Genomic DNA, 22,395 nt, shown 5'->3' with positions numbered 1-22,395 from the left:
TTTTGTGCTGTTCATGAGACGTTGACAGTGATATTGTTACTGACCATATAAAGCGAACAGTGACATTGCTTTGCATAAATGTTATAAAAATTTAGATTTTGACACATGAATTAATAGATACAGATTAATATGTTGAGGTTAACTCACAGGAAATAAACTAAAACAATTAAATACATTAATATTTGTCAGTCTCCATTATAAGTCTCCAAAGCTGTATTATTTAAATGCAATATTTCACATTGTATGCATACTAATGCTGGGTTGTCTTTTATCATGTGTAGCAATTCTTGTAGCTCATAGTTTGGCTTATTTTATAAGACAATCATGTGTTTCCTGATGGCCTAAATCATTTTCCGTTTCCTATCATGCCCGAGGCAAAAATGCAATTGTTTGAAACTTAAGATAAACCGTTCTGCCTTGAAGTTCACAAATGTGGCTGGGAATACCATTTGAAACCTGAACATTTCACTCATAAGAAAAAGAATCGCCTGAAAGTAGCTTATCGCGAGGAGTGTTTCTTGTGTTTTTGAGTGGAAAGATATTTGTCCGTTAAAGATCATGACTTCAAAGCTCTGGATGATGTTCATGTTTCTCACAATAAAATGTTATTGTGTGTGTCTTGCAACCTTGTCTCTTTTATTTCAATGAATTTATATTAAACTTAGCATGTAATATTAAAATTAAATTACTTTAGTTCATCTTTCTGGTGTCTAAAGCTTTTAATGTTGACGGTATCACAAAACTTAATTTAAAAGAAAATCGTTATGAATGAAATGTTCAGAAAAACGAACAGATTGATATTGACCACCAGATGGCAGCACCACCATTAATACTCTTATGCGCATTTCATATGCCACTGCTAGTGTTTGTAAGATCTAAAACTTTGATAAAATGTTTAAAACGTTTCTTAAACGGTTCTTCACAGCAATTCCACTAAGAACCATTTAACCTACTTGTTTATAGTCTATAAAACCTCATTCCGCTATAAAGAAAACCTTTGAGATTTTGTGTAGATGTTAAAGATTCCTTATGAAACAATACAACCCGTTGATTCTTTTATGGCATAGTTTAGCACCGTCATTTTAAGAGTGTATTCTTTTTAACAGAAAAATAAAAAAAACACCCTTAATTGATTAAATGTTTGGTAAGACCCTAAGGAAAACGCTGTGACTCGGTGGAAACCTTTTATACGGTGATGCCTTCGTATTGTGGTAAATTGCAACATGTCACAAAAACAATGATGTACGATTAAATGAATCGTTGGCTAAAAATGTCAGTTAAATTTTTTGCAGTCATTCACTCTAGTCCCACAAGCATGCCAGTTTTACAGTGCAGCAATTTACCACAGGTTAATAAATTAGGCCTTTCACTGGGCCCATATTGAGGTAAGTTGTTTACCAACATCGTCAACTGAACGAACTACAAAAGCCGTTTTAATGAGGGGAATAAAAGGACTTGTTCACATTCGAGTGATGCAGTATTTTCAAGGAATAGGCCAAACACGCGTGAGAAAGTTGTGTGGTGTTAGAAAAAATTGGATTACCCAATGTAAAAATCTGTCGTTTTCAATCCTGCAGTTTCAAAATGTGCAGGGCACTGTGGTGCTTGATAAGGCAACGCTCAATATCACGGTTACCTTTTTTTCCTAGGTGAGTGAAATGTTCCAGCTGTTACACGTGTTTGTTTGTGTGTTCCAGGGCAGAACTCAAGGGAACATGCTAATCTTTTAACCCCTCAAGGTAAATACACAAGCCCACAGGATTCATGTGTTATTTCACCATCTCAAAAATGTAAAAGCCACACTTTTGGTGATGGAACCATAAGCTGCCGGAGTAGAGAAGACAGTTCTGTCTTATTACCAGAGACAGCCAAGCGAGCCTGTTTACTTGGCTGTCGTCTTACCTTGGTGACGGGTGCCCTGCTGATGACAGCCGTTTCATTGTGCCGGTGATTAAAAACAGATTAAAAATAGAACACATACCATTTACTCCTTTGACTCTCACTCACACACAAAACCAGAGGAATGCTACAATCCCCCCGAGATAAAAACAGGAACCTACTGGGGAAAAAGCTCTTTACTGAACATTTACCCTTATCTAAAATGAACACGCATGCACGCACACACACAATTCTGTCACTATCAGTAAGCCAGATAAATGATCATTCAGTCATTTCAAGCTTACTCATGCGATCCCATTGTTCTCTCTCGGAGCAAGGAGGTCACAGAATATCGCTGATAGAAATCTGTGACCCAAGCATCAATAATTGTGATCAAACCCAGATGGGAGGATGGCTGTTATCATCTTCGCTGTCTCTAGATTGCAGGAACGTTTATCTTACCGGTCAATTTTGGAAACAAGATCCACGATCGAGACTGTGATGTTATTCTAATCTCAACTAAGAGTTAAGACGATTTATGGCACAACACACATCTCTTTTAAAGCAAGTTGCAATTTTCATTTTCCAAAAACGCTTCATACACCACGATTTATTTAGTATGACTGCGGTGACCTACTGTCTCCATAGTAACCCAATAACAAATGCAACTCTGTCGTATGGAGCCTGCGGAGTTGCCACTTTACACAAACAGCAGTGAGAGTCTTCTCTTGGCAGGCGAATGAACGGGAGCTGGAATGTGAATAGAGGACAGATTTGTGAATGCACAGCTTGTCATCTGTGTAGCACCCTACCGCTAACTTGATTATTTTGCTTATATCACAATAGATGTATTTTGGTTAAACACTGGACATCTAAATGAGCATTGTTATTGCATAAAGAGTCATGCAGCCTGTAAACGCTGTTGGACATTTGGGAAACAGGCCATGGTGAATTACAATCGGAACAAAAGTGTCTGATCATGCGGGCCCAAAAGGGGTACGCCTCAACTTAAAACTGTCCAGGAAAAATCAATGTGACGATGGCAAACAAATTTTAGTTAGTTGCTTAATGCCAAATTGACTGTACAACCGGCTAAAGTTTTAAACACTTGAGTGAAATGTTTGATAGTATCTTACAAGTTTTGACCTGAAAGTGTAAATGTCTAAAATTAGTTTCGTAGACAAAAATAATGATATTTTCATGCAAATATAAACTTTTTTCATAATAAACTAGACATTGTATTTAATAAAAATGTCTTTAAAATAGATGACTCCGACTGAATAAAGGCAAAAGAGCAGTTAGAATAGATGGAATATTGTTTGAAAAGCATCTCAGGATTTTGCCAAAAGCAAAAGTTGCTATTCCTGCAAATTCTAGCTAACTTAAGATGTTAAGTAAAAATGTTATGCTTAGATTTTTTGTCACAACATAATTCTCATAGTTATTCTGCAGTTTTGATGATCTTAAGTCATATTTTGGCTTACATGAGATATTGAGATATACGTTTAACAACAATTAATGCTATTTGTGGGAAAATAAATAATTCACAGTATTTAAACAGTGTATTTAAAGCAACACTATAGAGCATTTGCTCACAGGCTCCCCCATGTGGTTAAAAAGCGCAATTGTCTGTTACCAGTGTGTAAATAACGTTGCTGCATAAGCTTCCCTGTGGGCAGCGCAGGGAAACCATGTCGCAGGAAGGGGATGGGCGGGGCTGTGTTGACCGACAGAGAGTGTGGTTGTGGCCGCAATTTGTCCGGTTAAGAGTTGTTCTACCACTGAAATAATTTTAGAGACATTCTTTTTAGGTAAATAAAACTACAAAGCGTTGCTTTAAAAACAAAGAATAGAATAAAAAAATTGTAATGGCTTCATTGCCTCAAGTCCAAATTATTATATGGCACTTTTTAAAGAAAAAATGTTTGGCTTTAATATGGGAAGTCATTACATAGGAGTTGTTTCTCTTCTTTTGCGTTCATTAGGAATGAACAAAGTGCAGCATAGACGTTTTGAGGACAAATGCCAGAATTTCCCATAGCAACAATTTGATAACAAAAGACAACAAGTGAAGTGCTAAGTTGGACAAATGAGCACAAATGGCCATCAGCATCCAAATAACTTTTAACAGCTATGGATGTATTTACAGACTAGTTCGGCATAACTAATCCACTGTATTACAGTTGTGTCCACAGCATTACTTCAACTATATTTTCCAAATGGGATCACTATATAGAACAATATAAAACAATTAAAGTTTAAAGCAACCTTGTTGTGAAATACCTCTGTCACCTTTTTGTTATTAAGTATGGCTAATATATAAAGTATGGCTTTCTCTCAACAGGTAGTGGTCTAGCTTTTATTAACACCTATTGTATTACTGCTCCTGTATGACATGTCGCTGCTCCCTGAACTCTTTGTAAGTCGCTTTGGATAAAAGCGTCTGCTAAATGCATAAAAGTAAATAAAGGCAAAGTTTTTCAAAATGAAGTTTGATTAAGAACCAAAGACAAAAGACATAATGCAAGTGAACAAACACTAAATTCAAGTATTTTTCCTTTCCTAAAACAAATCCTATAGAAGCAGATACATCAATTGTGAAAAATCAGCACCTTGGGACCTTCCGTATGCATTCTGAGCAGTTTTGAGATACAGATTCAAGTTTTTGCATTCCATTTAACTTAAATACAACTTTTTGTTTTCTAAAAAAGTCCCAAAATGTACACAAAGTAAAGAAAAACAACCCAGAATGTAAATAAATCGTCACAGAATATGAAATTTGGAAAATCCAATTAAAAAAATAATTCCAAGGTAATGAATCGTTTTATTTAATCTAAAGATTTAAAGGGTTCCTCCAAAAAACATACAGAACATACTGCTGAATTATCCCCCGGTGAGTAATGTAAGCCCAAATAAATAGAATATTTCACCCGAATCGCAAAAATGTTATGTGCATTTTGGTGTCATATATTTAAAACAACATTAAAATGAGTTGTGAAACAGGTGAGAAATGAATAGACACTAGGGAGCTTCCAAAAGGCATCATCAAACTCCTGTACTGTATTAAGATGCTCTAGGACTATGTGCTGGTGACAGGTAACCCACTCACAAAAGGATTTCATTAGTCTATTGTTAGCAATGATTCAATCTTTTTCTTGACCAAGAGCCTTAACCTGTCATTATGATCAATCTTCCCCTCCGTTTGAAAGACTCCTCAGTCGGTCAGTCTAAACAGGATGTCTAGCTGGCAGTGATCTATGGGGCACAAGGTTGTTTTAGGAATAGATTTGGTAAACACAGGATGTGCCTACAATAGACAACGGAATGGAACATAAGAACATCCCTCAAATTGCTCCAAATTCAATATTTTAAGCATATTTTGACTTGCCTGCTTCTTGTAAATGTCGTGTTTAGAGGTAAGAGACATTACATTTTGGATACGTTGGTACGGTTATTATTTTGAAGTCCGGGTGTAACTGTTATGGACAACTTAAAACATAAAGACTAACATTAAAAGGGAACTTCTTAATAATGTGAACGTACACGTTTTAATGATGATGATTATGATCTATGCATTGTAATGTAATTAAATGATCCAATACATTAAAATGAAAAACAATACATTTTGGTTGTGTCGTTGGGCAAACAGCAGATGAAACTAGAAAGTAATTTGTTTTTGATATGTATGATACAGACAGAGACCCTGAGTTGACTGTAGCCTAATAATTAAAAACAAGTGCTGCCAGCGCAAAAGCTTGCAGGCCTAATCCCGTGAGAATTTCAGAAATGACATCGAAGCTTTTTTGCTGTTATGCGTTTAAGCACGGCACTGATCCTGTAAATTACGTTCAGCAAATTGCTTTCAAAGAAAGGAAAAAGTTTGCATAAAACCATTTATTTGAAAATGCAGGCTCCCAAACTGTGTCAGACATAATGTGCATAATTGAACAACCACTTGAATAAAGCCAGCTTGATCATTTGATATCCCTAAATACATTCAGTGCACTCATAAGACCTTCATATACATGCGTTTTCCTTCATACTTTGTAAAATGAACCAAAAACGACGGGACCACCGAACATCTGGAAATGCATAAATCATCATACTGAATAATCATCTTCATTCTCATTGCGAATCTTCTCAACCTTTTCAAATAATTAAGTAAAAATGGCTAAAACAATGCAGGATAAATGTTTTTTAAACATCGGTCTTCCCACCACATGTACACATACAGTAGGCATCATAGAAGATTACATTAAATACTCTTCATATCTGTGATCCAGTAGCACAGTATCAGTGGTCCAAGAAATTTCGACTTCCCTCTACATTAATTTCATTTTAGTGTTCGCATACAAGTAAAATGATTATGCATTATGAATGTTACATAAAAATACATACTGTATCACGCTAGTAGTGTAACCAAACTAAAAGACATTCATAAAGCGCCTGCATATTAGTTAATGATGCCAATGCAATACATCATACACGCATATAGTTTTTTTTCCCCATAAACTTGCTCAATCCAGTCAACGACCTTTCACACCTACCTGGTAATATGACATACAATGCATTACGGCTATTTTATCGCAGTCGTGCAAGATTTGCCGCATTATGATCAACAAGTACATATATGTAATATGGCGATATATATCTATAAATAACGGAAGTGTAAATAGCTTCATTGTTTGCTGTGGACCTGAATTCTCTCGTCTGGGATAAAGAGCAGCCCTGAGAGAATGTCACGGGAGTCAGGCTGTCTACACAAACAAGAGAGCGAGAATTGAGATTAGTGTTGTGTTATGGCATTCCAGGGAATATCAGAAGCCTTCTGCATACCTTCACATTGACCCAAACTCATTACTGCCATTCCCAGAGCCATCGTCACCTTGAAGATTATCACCATGGCGCGTCTTGCAAAGAAAGCTGCTCATATTTTCAGTTGCGACTGTTATCTAGAGGTCACTGTGTCCCTTTAAAGGAGGAATTTCTCGGTCAAAACAAAAATGGAGCAGTACGGACTGCTAGCCTTATGTGCATAAAGCTTCGAGTCAGTTGTGCATGTGCTCGTATTGGCGGTGATTATGAAGTCCAAGCAAGATTCTGAACTAAAGTCAAAAACATGCAGTAAACTATAAGCTAAGCTATAGTGTCATGATTTAAAAAATGATACAAAAATTAAAATATAAGAGATGAAATGCTGCTCGCTGACTGTATGAAACTGCAAAGAAAACTGCACAGATGCAGCAGCTTTGGAGGTATTACAGTATAATATTGACTTTGGTTTCTGTTATTCGATTTATCTTGTTTTTCACAGGTCCAAGAATACTTTAAAAGTCTTTTAAATTGACTATTATACTAAGATTAAAAAAATTGTGATTCATTATTCGTATAATTACAGCTACAAAATCAGTGGTAGTTCACTATAAAGTTAAACTATGACATTTTCAAGGTACTTTAACCCATCTGTTCAATAAAATAATTTTAAAAGCCTTAAAAATCAACTTGCTATAAAGAAACTTGAACCAGCCTAAGGTGGTCTCCTCCTCCTGTTTAGAAAGTTTTAGAGTTTTCAATAGTTTGGAGACCATCTGACCAAACAACCTAAACATAACCCAGCCAGGCCATGTCCTTGTATTCCAGATGTTATCTTCCGAATGAACGTAAAGAAGAGTAAATGCCATCCATGTTATTCAAATGAGAGCAGATCAGGGTGGGATTCCTCATTCTCCAAACTAAGGGTCCGGTAATCCACTGCACCATTCCCCATCAGTTCCTCCCCGACGCTGATGCGACAACCCCCTTTTCCCGGACACGGGGTGGAAGCCAATCTTATTTCTGAGCCGGCAAGCTTCTGTTTTGAGTCCAGATTGTCCTTATGAATGAGATCTGGAACTGATAGCAACAACTGCGACTGATCTCTGTCTTCAGCGGTTTTCTCTCTTAAGTCGTTCATCACCACAGCAGCGAGCTCATTATTTAGCTCTAAACTAGGATTCTTATTCATGCGGTCGTCGCATTCTGAAGGTTTCTCTGGGTCGGACTCATCAGGTTTAAGATGCGCTTTATCTTTGGAGTTGAGAGGAGTCTTGTCAGGTGAAGAGATTAAGGAGGAGTCTGGGGAGACTACAACAGGGTCTGAAGATATCATCATGTCCTGGGTGGTCTTAAGGGCACGCGGGAGACGCTTTTTGCTGGGAGGTGGGGGATCGAGCCGAGGGAAGGAATCCAGAGAGATGTGACTGTTTGAGTGAGAAATAGTTTCAGATGAATGTGTTATATTAAAGCAAAAGACAAAACAAGACCGTGTGTGATAGAATTAATTTTTATAAAAATGTTTTAATAAAATATTATCAATTTGACTTATAAATTAAATAAAAAATATTTAAATAACAAAATGTTTTCTACGACTAGCATCATCTGTTGTGATGTACAAGTCATTTAATTCTTAAAGGTATCGCTCAAAAATCTGATTTATTCACCCTCATGTTATTGAAAACTATGACTCTTTCTTCTATGGTTTTGTGTAGAAACCACTGAGAATCAATGGGGTCCCAATGTAGTTTGGTTACCAACATCCTTCAAAATATTTTTTTATGTTCATACAGGCATGAAATGACATAAGGTCATGGAGTAAATGATGAAATAATTGTCCTTTTAGGGTGAACTATCCATTTAGGGGAATATTAAATACAGGGCTTGGATGAAAGCAAGCAGCACAACTAGTTTTTAAAATTATAAATCCTTATAGGATTCAAATGCAGATGAGACATCAATTTAATAACTCGTAAATTTACCACATTTTCGCTGTTAAATCATGATAAAAACCGTTATCAACATTTTGTCGGCCTTCAGACATGAATACAATGATGCTATTGGCTCTTCAAGTCACACAAGATGCTCACATTCATTGAGAGCTGATGATGAAAATGTAATGAAAAACCTAATCGGCATGATAACTGTAGAACTGTAGCTTTAAGAATGCCACATATCTGTAAAATGATATAAGAGCCTTACCAGAGGCAAATGCACATCATTTATTATTTTATGGCAGTGGTTTTTGCACTTGGTCTGCTGAAGACATGAATTTTGATGAGAGCCATAAAGAAAACCTCGGCTAGGTCCGTATATCTCTTCCACATTATTAGCCATGTGGAGAACACAGTTACTGAGAAAAAGCAGCCAATGCTGAAGTGTTTTGAGTGGCTGTGTACTGTATACTGGGCAACATTATTATAACGCCACAAGTCCAACGCTGCGTTCAGACCGCCAACGACTTTGTCACTGTGTGTCTCCAGTCTCGCGCTACGAGGTTGTAAGAAGGCGTTCCTTAAATTGTCTTGGAAGTTAACAGGCATGCGTGTCCGAGGAAATAGACTATAACAAAGGCTAAAGGGGTGCAATGCTGAAGTTCAATATGTAGCAAGGTATGAGCAACATTAAAGGGCCGAAGAATTAAGACATCAATTTTAACCCAAGCTTTTGTTACATAGGAGGTAGTCGGATTCAAGCGAACATCCTATAAGTGTCAGAACTGAAAATGACCTTGTTACTGAAATGACAACTGTAATTAACACAAGGTCCAGCGAACGCCTGGTCCTTGAATGCATCTAGATAGGTTGAACACCGCCTCCACAGAAGAATATCAACGACCACTTCTCTAGCCCCGCCCACTGGTTCGCGAATGACAGTACTGAAGTAACACAAGTGACGCAGAAACAGATAGAGCGAGCAAGCAATAAACATGCCGTTAAAAAGATCGCTAAATATTGTGAAGTGCCTGGTTGTGGAAGAACACATTCGCTGCATAACCTTCCTTTGGATTCCGACGCTAGGAATGCGTGGTTCAAGTTTATTTTTAAAGCTCTGGATTTGCTTAGAGCCTAAAATTAAAAAGCAGTGCTGTGCAGTCAATATTGGATCCGACAAGAATGGCGCAGAAATCTTATGTGAGTAAAACATATTTGTACTATGCGTCACTATTGCTTTGTTAGAGATCTCTGGATATATCCTGATAATATGTAACCTAACGTTCAAATTCACAGAAGGCTCCAACTAAGTTTCTTACGCAAACTGCTATCCAATCATAGCAGTGGGCGTTTACCAAGTAGTCAATGCGGCACGCCCATTAAAATAGATCATTTGTCGAGCTAGCCTCAAAATTCGGCTAGAAAATAGACTGTTACTTATTGATTTAGATGTTTTCGAATGTAAAAACAACACAAACTTCATAAGTAGACCTCAGACGGCCAGTTCAGGACACCTTTAACGCAAATTCTGTTGCAAGCACCACTTATTATGAATAACATTATTATCCTTTACACATAATAAAAAATGCTATAAAAGTAAAAATGTATAAGATTCCCAACCTTTGATAGTTTGCCCGATGCAACACACACACACGTGTGCATTCGCTTAAAGCTTTCTAGTAATGATGGCAGTTGCTGTGCATGGCTGTCAGAAAGGTTTTTTCTCCTCTCAAAGAGATGTCAATCAAATCTGAACAGTTACTCATGGCTTTCACATACAATAAGAGTTCAAAGACATTTCTCGTTTCAAATTCACTGCTGGAGGAGATGTTATGAACTGCCACTGTGAAATATGATTGGCTAGTGTGAGGAAACTTACACAATGACTCACAACATATGGGGAATGAATGGATAGATCTATGAACATGTACCCGATCACTTTAAGGGATGGTTCATATGTAATACAAATATTAGAAGTGTATACATACACTTAAAAACTTTTGTAGAAAAAATAGAAATTCTCTAAAGAAACATTTGTTTAGATATCTATTAGAAAGGAAAGTGAAGAAACCAGATTAGGACACGTGTCTTTATGGTTGTGTTTGAGTCAATGTAAAATCTACCTGTTCCCTGTTGAACTGAGACCCATCTCAGTCATACTGGACCACACCGCCTCCACGTTCTTATTGACCTCCGTCACCCCGATGTCTCCGAGGCTGTTGGGATCTTTTCTGCGCAGCAGGTCGTTGACCTTCGCCCCCATGGCTTTGCCCAAGTTGAGAGCATTTTTTAGGTGCTGGCTGCCCCCTGTTTTGGATGCTGAAAGGGCGGATGTGTCTGTGAAGCCCGCTGGAGTGACGGAGCGAGAATTCTGCTTCGACTGTTCAGAGGCGTTTGAGTTCTCAAACATGCTTTGGTCCACTAATGTAAAGAAAGAAAAAAAAAGTGGTCAGACAAAGTGAAAATCAGAGCTTCTTTTAATACTACAAATGCAACAGCACATTATAGTATATTCTGTAGTCTCATGCGTTACATGCGGAGCAAAAACTGAGCTGATTTATTTACCATAATTCATATACAATATGGTTTGAAACTTTCAATACATTACATTTTTGAACATATTTTATAGATATAATGATGAATAAACATGCAAAAAAAAAAAGAAACATCACAATGACAGCAGAAAAACCTGAGCATTTTTCTACATCAGGATATAGTTCTTACCTCAGAATTAATTCATGTGTAGCGTACAAGTGACAAAGAGAACAAGTTTTATTACATACGCCAACACACATTCTTAAAGGAACATTTCACCCAAAATAAAAGAAACTTTCATGCCATTTCAAACCATGACTTGATAAAATCCATGCAATTACAGTGAATGGAGACTGAAGTTTTCAAGGTTAAAAAAGTATACCAACTGATCATGAAACGATCGCAAAAGTGTTTATTACAACTTGAGCTACATTTCAAGTTTTTTTTATACAAAAGCTGTCCATGAAAAAGTCATTCAAACCATGACTGAAGTCAACAATTCATAACTAATCTGACTTGGAAGAATGATTTGTTCACAATCCATGAATACACCAACAACAGGTCAAGTTTAGTGAAGTACACAAACTGTATGTAGTAGATAAGATGATCTGGAATTTAAAACAAAAGTCATATGGACCACTTTTTGAAGCTTGAAAACTTCCCTCCCCATTCACAGTAATAGTAAAAAACTTTCACAGTAAATAAATAAAATGCAAGTACAGTAAATGATAACAAGAGTCCTTAAATCTTAAATTGTCAACATGTTGAAATATACAGCTGAAATAATCCTTAGTCGAACATAGTAAAAAACAAACTTTTACCTTTTATAAGGAGACTGAAGAGTGAGACAAAAGGTGAAAAAGTAGTCAACTGCACAACACAACCTGACAAAACAACCTTGACTATGTCTTCGATTTCAAATTCAACCAAAGTTGTTTTCAAATCTCGAATCAAATCTGAATTTAAGAGGGCGTTTGATGTCATCCTGAGACAGTTTTAACAAGTGTTGCTCACACAGAGAAAAGTATTTTCATTAGTTTATGAGTCTCTGCCCTGATGAAAAACATATTGTTTGGTCCATAAACGAGAATTAAGAGGCTTTTCAGCACAACCATTTGACAAAGGGAAGTTATTTTAATGTTGACAACGTCTTGGCTCGGCATGCTAGGTGAACAGATGAATGAGGCCAATCTGTATGCCAGAAACAGCATCTTGTTGTCATGGTAATCAAGAAAAACGGGAAGACAAAAAACCAACAAATTATCGATTGCGACCGGCATGCCTTCCGTTTCCAGGCACACTGCTGGGAAACAAGAAAAGTGTTAAGCATTCACATGGTGGATGCGTCATCAGACTGAATTCATATTAGAAGGCTTAAACAAGCACCATGTACTGCTATAGCGAATGCTTCTCAGAGAAACAGGAGGGAGGAAAGCCTATCGATTGTATTGGATTCATTTAATTGCATCATTGCACATAATGATCTGTGATCAGCATGTAAATAGAACCATTTAAAGATCACTGATGACCAACCAGATGTCAAGTCACAAGAAGAAAAAATGAGAGCCAGCAACATCCAGGTCACAGGTTTGGTTCCTAGGGAATGTTCTAGAAATAAGCATCTGGCAAAACCTTTTTTAATGTTTACTGTGCGTTCACACCGCCGCCGTCGAGAGAGTCAAAGGGGCCGGAAGTCATTCATTTTCAATGTGAGCCGGCAGCGAGTGGCGGCGCATCTTGGCCGTTGGCGGCATCGGGGAGAGTTGAAATCAGGTCAACTTAATGGTAATGAGCAACCGATTGAAACTTAGAAGTCCAGCGCTTAAGAGGATTTCAGAGAACGCAGCCCTGTAAACTTTGGTCTACGTCAGAGCGCCAGATCGTCCATGAATCTTTCTACTGCTTGTTGGCAGGGCGGCCGGAGGGATCTTTGACGCTCTCGATGGTGGCCGTCTGAACGCAGTTACTGTTACAACAATAGTTAAATAAATAACTAAATAACTTTGTAAATAGTTACAAAGTAATTTGTTTCTGTAATTTAATTACTTTTTCCATGGAAAAAGTAAAGTAAGGGATTACTCTCATTTTTTCTGTAAGTTAATTACAGTTACTTCTGAGGTAATTGAACTAAATACTGCGTAATATAAACAATAGTGGAATTGACATCAAAATTCCAAGTCCAACTTTGAAATGCTTTAATGTGTCCTCACATTTGTAACACTTGGGTCGGTTAATATGAATACTTTACGTAGTTTTATATTATGTGTTTGAATGAAATAAAAGAGCTGTTTCATGTCTATCCTTGAATAACTTAACCAATCCAGGTTGATATAGGATATAGAAAGTAAGCCTAGTTGGTAAAGATGAATTAAATTACTTTTGAAGAGAATAATTTGTACAGTCATCGAATTACACTATGTAATAGGTAATTAGTAACTAGTAATTCATTACTTTTTCAGAGTAACTTACCCAACACTGACCTTAAGTGTCTGAAGTAGAAGTAAACAAACCTGATTTTTTTCAGCAGAACCTCACTATAGAACTGTATTTGTTCAGGAATGTGGAATATTAGATTGTGAAATAATTACTTTACTTAAGGATGTACAAACACTTTAGTGATTAAAGTGAATAAATGACTTGCGATTTGTCCTTTTAACGCTTCATATCTTGAATAATAATCATAGATTTTTTTTGCCACTCTATAATTGTTGTATCCATTTCAGCATGTAAAATCAAAATCAAACCAAACGTACTCGGTTACTTACGTAACCTCGGTTCCCTGAGATACGGGAACGAGTTCTGCGTAGCAGGACGCTATGGGAAAACTCCTTTTTCTCCGATGACTGAAGCAATTCAAAAGCGCAGTGAAACTGCACGGTGATTGGTTGGAAAAAAGCAGAGCTTTAAACCAATCGTAGCGGAGCTGCCGGACCAATAGCGATGCACCCGCCAAAATGGGCGGGGCTTATGGCTATATAAGCAGACACATCGCCGTAGGGTCTTCAGGTTACTTCGACTGAAGCGACGACACAGCAGCTCGTAGCACGGCAAGGAACGCAGTACTCGTTCCCGTATCTCAGGGAACCGAGGTTACGTAAGTAACCGAGTACGTTCCCTATCGATACTTCACTCGTACTGCGTAGCAGGACGCTATGGGGAACCAGTATAATCACGCCGTGCTACAGATGGAACGAAAAACATAAATGGTCTCGGAGCCTCGGCTCGGAGACGGAGTAAAGCAGGGAAACCCTGAAAGCGGCAGAGGCCAAGCTAGAAGGTGGCCTAGACCGGTTATCGTCCCAAAGTAATTAAGTGCTGGCGTGGCCATAGCCATGGCTCAGCGACCTAATTCAAGCAGAAAGGACCCGGGCCTGAAGGGCCGGTACGTCCAGGTTATAAAACCTTGTAAAAGTGGACGGCGAAGCCCAGCAGGCCGCCGCACAGATATCCTTTATAGAGACACCGCTATACCATGCCCAGGAAGAGGCAACGCCTCTAGTGGAATGGGCTCTAATTCCCGTGGGGCATTGAAGGCCCAAGGAAGAGTAAGCCAGCGATATAGCCTCAACTATCCACTTCGATAGTCTATGTTTCGAGACCGAGGACCCTTTGGTGCGGTCGCCGAAGCACACAAAGAGCTGTTCCGACCGTCTGAATAGGGCGGAGCGCTCAAAGTATATTCTTAACGCTCTGACTGGGCAGAGCAGACTAAGCTCTGGATCCCGCTCTGAGGAGGGGAGAGCAGAGAGCGAAATGACCTGTGCTCTGAACGGAGTAGAGAGCACCTTAGGTACATAGCCATGTCTTGGTTTGAGAACGACTCTGGCGTCGCTAGGCCCAAATTCCAGACAGGATGAGCTCACAGAGAGAGCCTGTAAGTCACTCACACACTTCACCGATGCTAAAGCGAGAAGCAGAGCGGTCTTGAGCGTCAAGGGACGGAGGTCCGCAGATAGCAGCGGCTCAAATGGAGGACCCTTTAGAGCCCTCAGGACCGTGGGCAGATCCCAAGAGGGAACTGTAAGAGGGCGAGGGGGGTGTAGCCGCCTGGAGCCCTTCAGGAAACGAACGACAAGATCGTTCTTGCCCACTCCTTGTCCTCCGATGTGGGTATGTGAGGCTGAAATAGCCGCCACATAGACCTTGAGTGTGGAAGGGGCACGGCCGTTATCCAACAACTCTTGTAAAAATGACAGTATCAGTGATACGTCACAGGACACTGGGTCAGCGCCGCGTGTTGTACACCAGGAGGCGAAGACAGACCATTTGAGGGCGTAGAGGCGTCTAGTAGACGGAGCTCTAGCTTGTGAAATGGTGTTCAGTACGCTCTCTGGGAGGTCCGTAGGCTCCCGTCGAGAGGCCAAAGGTGCAGAGCCCACAGCTCTGGCTGGGGGTGCCATATCGTGTTCCCTGCCTGAGAGAGGAGGTCCCGCCTCAGGGGAATGGGCCACTGGGCTGCTATTAGCAGCTGGGAGAGATCTGCGACCCAAGGCTGGTTCGTCCACAGAGGGGCTACCAAAAGCACTCGGTGAGCTTGATCCCTGATTCTCCTGATCGTCTGCTGCAAGAGCGCGATCGGGGGAAAAGCATAGAGGAGCCGGTTGGGCCAAGCGTGGGCCAAGGCGTCCTTGCCCTTCGAGAAGTACGTCGGGCAATGAGTATTGTCTTCTGAGGCGAAAAGGTCGACTTCCGCCTTGCCGAAGAGTTTCCAGATTTGCTGAACCGACATGGGGTGGAGCGTCCATTCGTCTGAAGGAACATTGCTCCGAGATAGCATATCTGCTCCCCGGTTCAGTTTGCCTGGAAGATGAGTTGCCCTCAGTGAGCGCAGATTGGACTGGGCCCATTCCAAGAGGTGAGAAACTAGGGAAAAAAGGCGTCTTGAGGAGAGGCCTCCCTGGTGATTTATGTAAGATACTACCGTCATGCTGTCTGATCGGACTAGGACGTGACGATCTTTTAGCACCGGTAGGAAGTAGCGGAGGGCCAACCATACTGCCTGCATTTCCAGGTAGTTGATATGGAGGCTTCCTTCCTGGTTCGACCAGAGGCCGGTTCGCCATCGCACAGAGCCCCCCAACCCGTGTTGGAGGCGTCTGTCGTGACCACTTTCCGGCTGGATGTGGAGCCCATGGGCATACCCTGCTCTAGCCAAAGGGGATCTTTCCACGAGGCTAGGGCGGTTACGCAGGCTTGATTCACCACAACACGCAGTCGACCAAGACGCCAAGCGTGTGGAGGAACTCTGGGCTTCAGCCAGTACTGGAGGGGGCGCATCCGGAGGATGCCCAGACTCAGTACCTGAGATGCAGAGGCCATAAGACCTAGCATTTTCTGAAAAACCCTGAGGGGGCGTGAAACCCCGGGTGTGAATGAGGCCGCAAGCGGTCGAATGACCAGAGCTCGGTCTGGAGAAATTCTGGCGGTCATGCGTTTTGAGTCGAAGACTGTTCCCAGGAACAAAATGTTTTGGCTGGGTGACAGTGCGCTCCTGGCAAGATTGATCCTGAGTCCCAGGCACTCCAGGTGGCTGAGGAGGAGGGATCTGTGAGACTTTAGCTCGTCCTCCGACTGGGCTAGAACAAGCCAGTCGTCGAGGAAATTCAGAATGCGGATTCCCTTCTGTCTGAGAGGGGAAAGAGCCGCGTCCATGCACTTCGTGAAAGTGCGGGGAGCTAGAGAAAGTCCGAATGGAAGGACCGTGTATTGATAAGCAATTCCCTCGTAGGCGAATCTCAAGAATCGTCTGTGACGAGGGGCTATCTGAATGTGGAAGTAAGCATCTTCCAGGTCCAGGGAGAAGAACCAGTCCTCTGGGCGTATTTGCGAGAGGATCTGCTTCATCGTGAGCATCCTGAAGCGCCGTTTCATAAGGGCGTGATTCAGATGCCTGAGATCGAGGATGGGGCGGAAGCCGCCGTCCTTCTTTGGTACTAGAAAGTACCGGCTGTAGAAGCCTGACTCGATTTGGTCTGGGGGAACCATTTCTATGGCTCTTTTTCCCAGTAAATTCCTCAACTCCGTGCGCAGAACGTGAGAATTTGAGTCCTGCACTCGGGTGGGGACGACCCCGCGAAAGCGCGGAGGTCGACGAGCAAACTGGAGTGAATATCCTTGGGATATTATTTCCAGAACCCAGTCTGACACCCCGGGGATGGCTCTCCAGGCCTTGGCCCGGGCGGCAAGGGTTTGGGTGTAAAGAGGAGATACGCCGCCTTTTGGGGGCTTGACACCCAGGAACAATGGAAGAGGAAGTTTGCTCCTTTTTTTGACAAAGTCTGTGTTTTATTAAACATTTTGCAGAATGTGGTGTGGGCGTTAGAAAAGGCCCCGCACTTACAACATTGCATTTTAACAAAAAAATTTTTGCCGGCACCTGGAACTGAACGGGGTGACCTGGCAGACATGAGAGCAGTCTTAGAAGGAGGGCCGGCTGGAGCGGGCCCTGTAGCCTTCCTCTTCCTTGCATCGGGCTCAGGATGGGGCCTGAGGCGCAGGGTTCAGCGTGATCTTTGGCCGGGGACCTTGTCGCTGAGGATGCGGGAAGCGCCGTCCAGATCGGGAGCGCTGACGGCTGTCAGCTCCCGAAGCCTTCTGAGCAGCAGGGGTTCTTACCGGCTGTTGCGTCGAGGCTGGCTTAGGATGGTTCGCCGCCGGCCGAGATCCGGGTCTTTTAGGCAGAAAGTGCCTCATGGCTTGCGAAGACTTCTGCGCTGCCGTGAAGCGTTCTGCGAAACCCTCCACCGCCGGTCCGAAGAGGCCGGTCGTGGAAATAGGAGCATCCAGGAAGGGGACCTTATCCGCATCCTTGATCTCCGTGAGCGTCAGCCATAGATGACGCTCAAGCACCACCAAGCTGGCCATGGATCTGCCTATCGCCTGGGCCGTGGCCTTGGTGGCGCGTAGAGCAAGATCCGTCGCGCTCCGTAGCTCTCTGAAGAGCGCAAGGTCAGGGTCGGACTCATCCATGCCTTGGAGGAGCTTAGCCTGATAGACCTGGAGCACAGCCATGGAGTGAAGCGCTGAAGCCGCCTGGCCTGAGGACGAGTATGCGCGTCCAGCGAGGGCCGAGGTGGTCCTGCACGGCTTTGAAGGATGAGACGCTTTAGCCCTCCATCCGATGGCGGCGGGCGGACACAGATGTGCGGCCACAGACTCATCGAGGGGGGGTAGCTTCTCGTACCCTTTTTCCTCTGCGCCGTCCACGGAGGTGAGCGCAGAGGAGGAAGAAGGTCGAAGACGGGCCGAATAGGGGGCGCGCCACGACTTCGTGAGTTCGCCGTGAACTTCCGGGAAGAACGGTGCGTTTCTTTGACGAGGAGCCTGACGGCGCCCCGGCAAGAACCACTCGTCCAGGCGGCTGCGAGTGGGTTCCTCTGGGGGAGACCACTCTAAACCCAGCTCGTTAACCGCCTTCGTGAGGACCCGGAAGAGCTCGGAGTCCGCACTGGGGGCGTGTCCGCCGGGTTCTGGAGACGGCGAGGGGGCGGGATCATCCAACGCGCCCGCTAACTCCTCCCCGTCTGAAGCCGCTAACGACATGGCGTCGTCATCCTCCGGTTCGTTTCCACCAAACGAGATCATGTCACAGGCGGCCGCCAGTGGACGCTGATCTGTTCGGGTGAAACAGACCGGGGAAACATCTCTCTGCGGGGAAGGCGAGGCACGGCGAGCCGGCGTGAGCTCGCGCTTCCCCGAGCGCTTTGCTCCTCTACCCCGCTGCTTCGCTCGCACAGTGTCCTGTGCGCGCAGAGGCGGGGGGGGAGGGGCGGAGTCGCTCTCTGAAAAGAAAGCTATCCCCGAGCGCAGAGAGGTGAGACTCATACTCTCGCAGTGAGAGCATTCCGTCTCTTTGAGCGCGTCCTCTGCGTGGGAGAGACCCAGACATGAGACGCACTCCTCGTGCCCGTCAGCGGCGTGTAGGAAAAACCCCACACGAGTGACAGGGACGGCGCGGCATTGTAGCGCAGTGAAAACTGCACGTGAATGCCGCAGGAAATTTGCTCTAACACTCTCTGAAAAGAAAGTGTGTGAAAATATGCTCTTTCAGCGTCGCCGGATAGCGGCAGGGAAAAGACCGTGCTGAATAGCGAGAACCGTTCGCTCGCGAAGCCGCCCACAGAATCCGCCGGAGCGAAGCCGCTGACGAATCCGCTGAAGCGAAGGCGCTGAGCAGGAGGTCGAATCCGCTGCAGGTGCTCTCTCGACGGCGAAGCAGTCAGTCTCGGGAAGCGAAGACGAGTCGTCGCTGAAGGAGAAGAGATCTGAAGACCCTACGGCGATGTGTCTGCTTATATAGCCATAAGCCCCGCCCATTTTGGCGGGTGCCATCGCCATTGGTCCGGCAGCTCCGCTACGATTGGTTTAAAGCTCTGCTTTTTTCCAACCAATCACCGTGCAGTTTCACTGCGCTTTTGAATTGCTTCAGTCATCGGAGAAAAAGGAGTTTTCCCATAGCGTCCTGCTACGCAGTACGAGTGAAGTATCGATAGGGAACCACACAAGACTTTTATCCACAACTCAAAAGACTGCCTATGCGAGAGTTCGAATGAGGACTAAAGACAGGAGACATTTAGCAAATCATCAAAGTTCCCATTTTAGCACAGTTCATCAATTCTGTACTTTCTCCACAGGGCTGGGCCGTATCACGGACATGTAGCTCCAGGCAGCAGTTTAAAATACCTCACCGAGCCTCAATCACACTAGCAAACGCAAGCAGGGTATCTGACACGGCGCTACTCTGGGCCTGTTTATGAGCTTCTGCCATGACCATGCACACTTTACCTGTTTACCGTTTTATGTGAAGGCTGAGATTAGTGTCTCGATCTCAAGACAAATCACACAGCAAAATGTAGTGAAAAGTGCGCTTCCACTATACATTTTACTTAGTTGACAGACACTAGAGTAAGTAAGTCAAGATGTCTGATGTGGCTAAACAACAGCCGAACCATAAAAACACAATGGATAGCAATACATGTCACAAGGGAAATAAGTGCACTGGTGCTGAACATCACATGATACCCTGTTATCCAGATCTCCTGACAATATAAAAACAAACAGCCTCTTCTATTTACAGGTCAATTATTGTAGCAGTGGTGAGAGTGCTCTGCTCTTTCAATTTAACACCTTTAACACTCAACTTGGTTTACATCTTTATAGTGCACACTATTTCTGGGACAACGCAGAGTTGTGCAGATTGAAGCATTTATCATGTTAAAAAGAAAGAATGAAGCGTTCAGGCAATAGTGGTTTAATCAGGCTAAAAGAAGCACAGTCAGCTTGTAGAGTGAGTATGACCTTTATGAGACTAAACTTGGGATTTAATACATAGTCGCCTAGATTCAAATGCAGTGCTAAAACACATTTGAACAACCTTAAAAATGTCTTCAGGATTACATGAAATGGTTGAATTAGGGTTAAAACTCTGCAGGACAGTTAATCTCAAATGAATCTGTAAAAGAACACATTTTCTGCAGTTGGGGTGCCAGAAAAATGCCGTAATAATATGTTTTTCTTGTAGATTAAAATATTCCTTAAAAAAACTACAATTCTATAAAATTTTATTTTTAACAGCATAGATAAAGATTCTTTTTTTTAAGTGAGAATCATGGATTAAATAAATAGATTATGGGCTGAATTAATGATTAATCATCACTAGGTTAATGTGCATTTTTTTAATGTTCAAAATACGATTATAGACGTATTTTCAGATATATAAAAATCCACAGCATCCAGCCTCCGAATCTATTTTTAGCGTTGATGAAATCTGTTGTCATTACAGTTACTGTTTCGAAAGTAATTGAGTTTGATGACTCTATTATGAATTCATTTCATGAAGTGTTGATTTAAAGGGGTCATGTGGCACGAATACGTGTTTTATAAGTTGCCCATGCCTGTACTAGACACGTAAAATTGCAAATAAAACAGTCTTAACCCATTATTTGCAATACGGTCGACCTAGCAGATGTTAGGTCAGCAGAAGATGGGTCAAACATCAATATTTTATTTGAACCCTCTTTCTGACATTAATCTTTTAAATACATGGGGGATGGGAACTAAATGAGGTTTAGTTAGGGCTTGATGAAAGGGTTAAGGTGAAGTGTCCGTAAATCGTCTTTAAACCATGTGACTTCCTTTTATCAGCTGAATCACAAATGAGGTGTGGCACCGCTGTCCAGACTTGACATATCCATCTAGACTCCTAATGCGATGTGTCTCAATAGAAAGGGCGGTGAACTCCATAAGCGAGCCGAAGAGCCCTGCTGGTAGACTAACTCCCTCGAGAACTAGAGATTTAGTGCATATAAGGGCAGAGAGAAAATAATTTAATAAAACCTCAAGAGCACACAAGAACAACAGCAGCACACAAAAAATATGGACGCTATTTGTATGCAGCCGTCCAAAAATGTGATAAAGGAGATGATAAATCGCAATCTTTGTTCCTGTTTGGTCTAACATTAATTGTAAGATTGTATTGACAATGAAAACATGAAATATAGATTGTGGTGGTGTGAGTTCGGCATTACACAGCCACTGGAGAGAAAAATCTTTCTTCAAGCAGAGTAAAATTGAAAAAACAGAAAACAATGCCCCAATTTTTAGGCAACTTCGAATAAATATTTAATCACAGACTCATCACATCAATATCAAGCAGAAACACGCATGAAATTCAGCTATCCTTAAACTCAGAGCCGGACAGTAACGGAGTACATTTACTCGAGTACAGTACTTAAGTACAATTTTGAGGGATCTGTACTTTACTTGAGTATAATTTTTGGGGAGTACTCATGACTTTACTCAAGTACATTTGAGAGGCAAATATTGTACTCTTTACTCCGCTACATTTCTATCCATAACCGTAAGTACACGTTACTTCTAAAAAGGAAAAAGAAAAATCTCGGAAACCACCAATTTGTTTTTTCCCTCTCAAACGTGATTGGATTGTGCAGGCGCCACTTATTGGGCGAGCCTATCAGCAACAATCACCCAGACCTCAGAGCTCTATCATTTGCTGTACACAGCTGTCAATCATCTCACGTCTGCATGACACGTCCTGTGTACACTTCCTCATTCAGGACATCCGCGATGAAGCTAAAGTAACATTTCTTCACCAAAACAAGAAGCTAATACATGCACGATTGAAGAATATGTGTTTTGTGTGTATTTTCATGCGATTTGGGGGTATTTTTATATGAATAAAGAATTAAGGTAAGGGAAGAGTAGCCAATAGCGTCAT

The 22,395-nt window shown here is 42.1% G+C and overlaps 1 protein-coding gene across 4 annotated transcripts in view; it reads right to left on the bottom strand.

The window, feature by feature from the left end:
* Positions 1–5,754: 5,754 nt before the first annotated feature.
* nos1apa (nitric oxide synthase 1 (neuronal) adaptor protein a) overlaps positions 5,755–22,395 on the bottom strand; it is a 97,344-nt gene continuing 80,703 nt past the window's right edge. For 2 of the 4 annotated variants that reach the window (XR_013786925.1, XR_013786926.1), the window contains 3 exons: positions 10,748–11,045; positions 6,715–8,117; positions 5,760–6,635 (listed from right to left, as the gene is read on the bottom strand). Coding sequence is in view for 2 of the 4 variants with exons in the window: in XM_079460516.1 (XP_079316642.1) it covers positions 7,565–8,117; positions 10,748–11,045 (851 nt within the window). In the remaining 2 variants the exon portion in view is untranslated. Of the gene's footprint in view, positions 8,118–10,747; positions 11,046–22,395 lie in introns of all 4 variants that reach the window. The other 2 variants (XM_079460516.1, XM_079460515.1) reach the window with 2 other exon arrangements.

Source organism: Barbatula barbatula (genome assembly GCF_947034865.1).
Source record: "Barbatula barbatula genome assembly, chromosome: 7".
Lineage (NCBI taxonomy): Eukaryota > Metazoa > Chordata > Actinopteri > Cypriniformes > Nemacheilidae > Barbatula > Barbatula barbatula.
The sequence above is the reverse complement of the archived record's forward strand: the minus strand, read 5'-3'. Positions and strand labels throughout refer to the sequence as shown.